Genomic DNA, 6,480 nt, shown 5'->3' with positions numbered 1-6,480 from the left:
ATATCATTGTCAAAGGCATAAATGTAAGCTAGTGACATCAAAAGCAAATATACGTAACACATAAAAATGTGAGCCACAAAAGTTCAAATCTCATACATTTGAATTACTTGTGTTTCTTGGTAGGCAAATTCAATTCAAATGTTTCTTGATGGGAAAACCAAATTGAAAAGTGCATTTCAGTGTTTGTAAACGAAATTGAAAAGAGCATTTCAATGATTGTCACCCATTTCCATTGAGAACAAATTTTGTGAGTTCTCTTTCTTTCATGCTAGTTGCAAAATATATCAAGGCACGTTATTTACAAGTATAAAGAATTCATCAAGGCGCATTATTTACAAGTACAAAGAATTCGTCTATGTTATTTACAAGTACAAAGAATTTATCCATGTTATTTACAAGTAAAAGAATTGTTATGACTGCAAAACATCACTGTGCATAAAGCTAGCAATCTTGCACATGATATGACATGTTTTGCAGGCAATAATGTGCTCCACAATCCTGCCTGGAGCTGTCATTAGAAACCTAATGATTTAAATCATTTCTCTAGCTAATGTTGATAAATCATACAGATTTTTTGAAACACTTGAACTAAATCATATCCAGATTCCACCAAACTACATCAAAGAAGCATTCACTACGAAGACTGCAGAACCTCAACACACCTTATTTGCAGGTGCTTGTTAAATCTTCAGACATTTTACTCTCCCCCTTAGCTGCTTTGGAGGGTCTCTTCGAAGACATTGGTGAATCTGCAGTAACTGAAGACCACCATACCTGCCTTCTTTGCTCCCTTCGCGACTTTCTTAGATGTTGCTGAAGAATGTAATTGATGACTTTCACATAATTACTTGAATCATGATCTCTAGATATAGATCCCTCGGGACCATAAGCACACCGATCACTAAGAATTTCAAGTGGGTGCGGAGTGTTCAGAAAGGCTCTTTGAGCAGCCTGAACTTGAAGCGTGTGGGAAAGCTCATTCTCATGTTCCTTATTATCCTGGTTTATGTGATGGAGTACATAAAAACCACAGCCAGAAGGAAGTAATGGATGAGGAGGAGAGATTTTCTTATCTGGCTGCAAGATCAACAGCTGACCCATGGATCCATACAAAATTTTCTGCATTCAAAGACACAATTCATGGACAAACAACCAATGAGGCAAGTGCCAGGACAGTTTCACTCAACACAAAGTGTGATGTCATATCCTAAGAGAAATTTCCAGCAGAAGAATATAAATTTACCTGGAAATTAAGACAAGGGTGATCTCGGAAGCTAATATTTACCCTCTTCAAAACTTCTGCGACATGATCTGGATAATTGCATGCAAAGGAACGGGGCACAATATCTCTGTGAATCATAACAGCCTGTACATGTTTGTTGGGCAAACCTAATTTCTGGAGCAGGTAGTCTCCTCCACACATAATACAAGGTGAACCAAATGTTATAACTGGTAAAAGTGATGTTTTCAAGGTCACCCCTCTTATGAGCAGCATCAAATTTAGAAGCAATGAAAGACTTCCTCCTAAAGAGTGACCTATGAATCTAAATTTTGCATCCTCTCCATGTCTTCTCAAATGAGAGAGAATCTTGGGCAAGATTTGTTCATACATTACCTTGGCAGCTTCATAAATTCCTCTGTGCACGAGAACTTCAAAGCCCTGCAAAAGAGTATATTCCAAGATTCTATGAATTGCAAATCAGGTGATGCCATTGTTTAGAGCCATTCATGTAAGTTTGTAATCAACAATAATGCTTTGTGACTCAGATGCTCATAAATAACCATATTAAAAGAATCTCCACATTAATCCTTCAGAATGCACGCCTTACCATCTGGATACTCTTTCACATACCTCAAATTGTGTGGGTTCAAAAAACAAATTTGCTTGCCATGCGGCTAATGAATTGGATCCCTATAAATGCAGAGTAAAATACAGCTAGTTAAGAATCTTAAGATACAATCTATTAAAATGTACAATCCTAAAAATACCATGTACTGCACACCACGAAGATTGACAGATTACAAGTCATTCTTAAAATGAAAATTTTAGATATGCCTTGACAACAGGGAAATCTAGATTGACAACATAATCAGAATGGAAATTTTGTGTGCAAATATCACCATTGCACATGGACTCAAAGAAATAAATTGTTCAAATTAGAAAGCCACCATAACTATGAACTTCTACAAATTAATATTAGGAAGCATTTTTGTATTGTACTTGCCTGAATAACAAAGTAGCGGGTTTGCCTTATGTTATCATCACATATAAACCACTCACAAGGAGGAGGAGGAGGATGTAATGACTGCTCCACTTGTTTTGTATCCTCTTGAGTGTTGCCCGATGAGGTAGCTACAATTGCAGCCATCTCTGGCTTGGACATGCTGGAGAGCTTACTAGACTCAGCTTGTGAATTGGAAAATGTCTGCTGATTATCTCTATAAGGTGTTCTTTCTACCAACAGAGTATCTTCTGCATCCTTCTCAGTTTCATTATTCACCCTGTTATTATCTGTGTCTGTTGCTCCATCCTGTTTTGTCCCAGTATTCAAATTTTCATTGTTGTCTGCCTCATTTCTTCCCTGGGATTTAAAGGGTAGGATGCATTTTGTTTGTGAATGTATATAAGAAGCTGCAGATGCAGCTATCTCATAAGCCACCCTAGGGCTTACAGAGGGCCTAGAGTTAGTTCCATCATTGTCCTTAGAGTTGTCTTCTTCTCTTGTCTCAGAAGAGATTGACAGTGATTGCAAGCCAGTGTTTGTAGTTGACATGGAACTCGCAACTTTAGCAGTTGATTCAGCTGTCTTATCCAAGGATGAAGTAACATAACGGAGTCGATAGGACTTCCACAGTTCTGCTGGCTGTGTGCACGCAAATGAAAGTTTAGGTCTTGACTACTAACTACCGCGGACATCAAGGAATAAAAACTATCCATGACATGACAAGAAAAAATGCTGCTGCGAATTTCTTTTTAATATATACCATAATCGCAGATTCCTTACTAATAATAATAAACTCTCTGCAAATTGATTATTATAAACAATATCCATAATTATCTGTAAGGATATATTCAAGGAAGCAGAAGTTCATAAGCATGAAGATAATAATTTTAAACATATGTACCTTAATCAGAGAAATTGAATACGCCTGGTCACAGAGAAATGACATCTGGGCGTAAAGCTTTGTATCTGGCAAAGATACCGGATGCAGTAACCTAGAGAAGGAATCCCTGTCGCCAGTTACTGGACTGATAGATACTTGTTTACTCAGATAACACGAAAAATCCTCATGACCTTTGCAACTGTAGACCTGATGACTGGGGTCACTATTACCGGAGGAGCAATCAATCTCTTGGGGCAAACAGGGTTCTCTCTTCGAGCTGGAGGCTCCATTTGAAGACGATTTTGGATCACATTTCTTCTCTTCTTTCCAAGAATATCCTAACTCTATTATTCTCCCAACCCAATTGGCGTGACTTGTTTGATCGGGATCATCAGGGTTTTCTTGCCCGTTCTCATCATTAGGTGAGATACAGTTGCCTTGACTGGCTTGAGCCTCCGAGCTGTCATGGGATTCTTTTAACTTTGCGGGACTTTGATCAGCAAGCTTCGTCTGTGAATCATCAGAACTAAGAAGGCCATTCAACCCCGCGCTTTCTTCCCCTTCCTCTTCATTAGATTCGTTGATTTGTTGGGAAGTTTTCACAACCCTACTTTCTGAGGAATTGAACCCATCACAGCTCTCGTCCGTATTTAGCTCATGTTTAGCGCCTTCTTCCCCGTCCTCCTCACTCGTTTTGTTAATCCAAATAAATTTTAGAGGATCAGAAAAAAGTAACGGAGGTGAGAACAAAGGAGGAATAGGAGGACAGAATTTGGGATTTTTGCAAAACTTGAAATTAGCCTCAGAAGGCTGACATTTTAATCCCAATTCAAAAGGTACACTCTTATCAGTAGAATAATTTCTTGATTTTGTGCCTATGCAACCTTCTCTACCAATACCTGTCACAGTTTTCCAAGCCAGAGCATCCATGGAAGACACTTCTTTTATGTTTCCTCTAACTACTCAAAGAGTTTATATCAAATTCAAACCTTGCGTATATGGAATAATGATATGCTAATCACAAAGTGTCTTTAATTTCAAATCACAAATTCAGTAATGTCATACCGTATTTTTCCCAAAGCAATATCTGCAGAGGCAGCAATTTAAAGTTCCTTGTTAAAACTTGTGGTATCTACCTCTATTGTTCTGTTGTAAAAGCTGAAATAGGTGAGGAGAAAAAGAGCGGAAATCCCACTTCCAGGTTTGCAGGCTCAGGACCACGAGTCACTAACTACCCACATGAATGGATTGACATTTAGTTGGCGTGTTGGCAGTCGAAGCAGCAAATGAAACGTTGGATTGAATGCCAAGAGCACCTGTTTTTCAAGCGCTTTTGCTTTTTGGTTTCTTGTGGAATAAGTAGGCCATGTTTGTCTTCATGTATGAATAGGCAGATCGAGTATGCGTAAATCTCTCTGATAGAGTTCAACAAGTGTTGGCAAGCTCTGAGATCTTTGATGATGTGGCACTCTCTTATCCGAGTTTGACACCAAAATTGTCAGCATATGAGACCTTGAAGGGGGGTAAAGATAGCTGCACTCCATCCCTGCTTCAATCTAGTTCTCAATTGGAGCATGGCAAAGTTAGGAGCTGTGATACATATCCGAATTTCATTTCAGATGTGGGGGGGACTGTTGTCTATTATAACTTGAAGACAAACATGTCATACTTATTTTCACAAGAAAGTTCGAAGTGTCTATTACTTGATTGAGTGAACTTCACATATCACCAGCTAACGCCCCTTAATAGGAATATATGTCCCATATGGTATAAAAGACAATTCTTTAAGTTGTATTCAATCACCTAATTATCACCTAACTATTAGTACATGTATGAGAAGTGTAGGATTATGTATGAGAAGTTTAGGATATCTATGTATAGTGAAGGTCATTTTGATATTTCATATTCGTAAGTTTATGATTATTTTTTCAATCATAATTTTTGGTTATCACAAGTAATTAGAAAATTTGTTGGTATTCATTTGTTTTGGCTTGTGGTCTTTGTGGATGATTACATGTTTGTCATGAATAGTGCATCTATTACTTATGTCTAGACATGAGTAGATTTGATATGAAATCCATCAAATAGACTTCCATGACTAATTATAAATAGACAAGGGTGTGTACAAACCTTATTTTGGATTGGTTGGCTTTGTAATATTACAAGCTATGCAATATTTAATGTATACAATATTGGGTTGTAAACCACTTTTGATGCATGTCATTCTATAGCTTTCCTTGAGTTTGCATGAGTTGTTAAGGCTTTTAGTTAGTTTGGGTTAGAAAATGTCTCACTATGATAAGCAATTGGACGCCCATGCTAAGGGAGGACCACTCTAGGTGCATACTTTGAGGCATCCATCTTGATCTTAAAGGACTAATGTAGAACAATTATTGAATTTTGAGCATTTTTTCAAATTATAGTAATTCCCATTATATGCCTTCAACCATAGAATTTTACTTGCTCCCTCTCTATTTCCTAGTTTAGGCCAAGCAATGTGAGAGATTCTAGTCACAAGCCTTCGATTCAAGTTGACTAGATCTAAGAAGATCCTAAGCTCTTATTGTTGGCTAGTCTATGATGACCTAGATCTTCTATGTGGTTGATATGTAAATTATATACATTAATGATGTGGCTAAGCAATTGGATTATCTCCATTCCAAATAAACACTAAATATACTCTTGTAAAATATACACCTTTGAAACAAGCTAGTAAAAATCTTGCATGTGTTCTTCACATGCCTTACTAAAGACAAGGAGGTTATCTAAGTGGGTAACCACAAAATAATTCATAAAATAGATGTGGGGTGATCCCACAATGTATCCCACCTTTTTGCCACAAGTGGGACATAGAAATCGACACCTTAAACCAATAATTCAAATTTTGTTAATTATAGCAAGCAAACCATAGAAATTTGAATACAATGCGAACAAACAATTTTAAAATTTTGTGTGTAGATTCTAAATATATTTTTAAATAAAAAATATATAATTTGTCTCATTTTCAAGCATTTCTCAATAACTTGTTTTTAATATTTTATAACATTTTTAGTGTTATAATTCCATATCACATAATTTTTTTTAGAAATAAGATAAATTCATAATTTCATAAACAAAGATCACTAACATTGATAGCTAGTGCATGCACTTGTGTGTACACACACACACACACACACACACACACACACACACACACACACACACACACACACACACACACATATATATATATGTACATGTATGTACATACATATCTACATACATACATACATATATATACATACATACATATATATACATACATATATGTATATGTCTATATATGTATGTATGTATGTATGTATATACACACACACACACATATATATGTATGTA

At 36.5% G+C, this 6,480-nt stretch overlaps 1 protein-coding gene across 1 annotated transcript; it reads right to left on the bottom strand.

The window, feature by feature from the left end:
- Nucleotides 1-308: 308 nt before the first annotated feature.
- LOC131031145 (phospholipase A1 PLIP1, chloroplastic) lies at nucleotides 309-4,712 on the bottom strand. Its single transcript, XM_057962186.2, has 5 exons — nucleotides 3,127-4,712; nucleotides 2,226-2,864; nucleotides 1,853-1,912; nucleotides 1,244-1,660; nucleotides 309-1,119 (listed from the first exon to the last, which is right to left on the bottom strand). Exons 1-5 carry the CDS (start codon nucleotides 4,033-4,035, stop codon nucleotides 664-666), a joined length of 2,481 nt encoding a protein of 826 aa, XP_057818169.2. The 5' UTR covers nucleotides 4,036-4,712; the 3' UTR covers nucleotides 309-663.
- Between the last annotated feature and the right edge of the window lie 1,768 nt (nucleotides 4,713-6,480).

This window comes from Cryptomeria japonica, chromosome 7, assembly GCF_030272615.1.
Source record: "Cryptomeria japonica chromosome 7, Sugi_1.0, whole genome shotgun sequence".
NCBI lineage: Eukaryota > Viridiplantae > Streptophyta > Pinopsida > Cupressales > Cupressaceae > Cryptomeria > Cryptomeria japonica.
The sequence above is the reverse complement of the archived record's forward strand: the minus strand, read 5'-3'. Positions and strand labels throughout refer to the sequence as shown.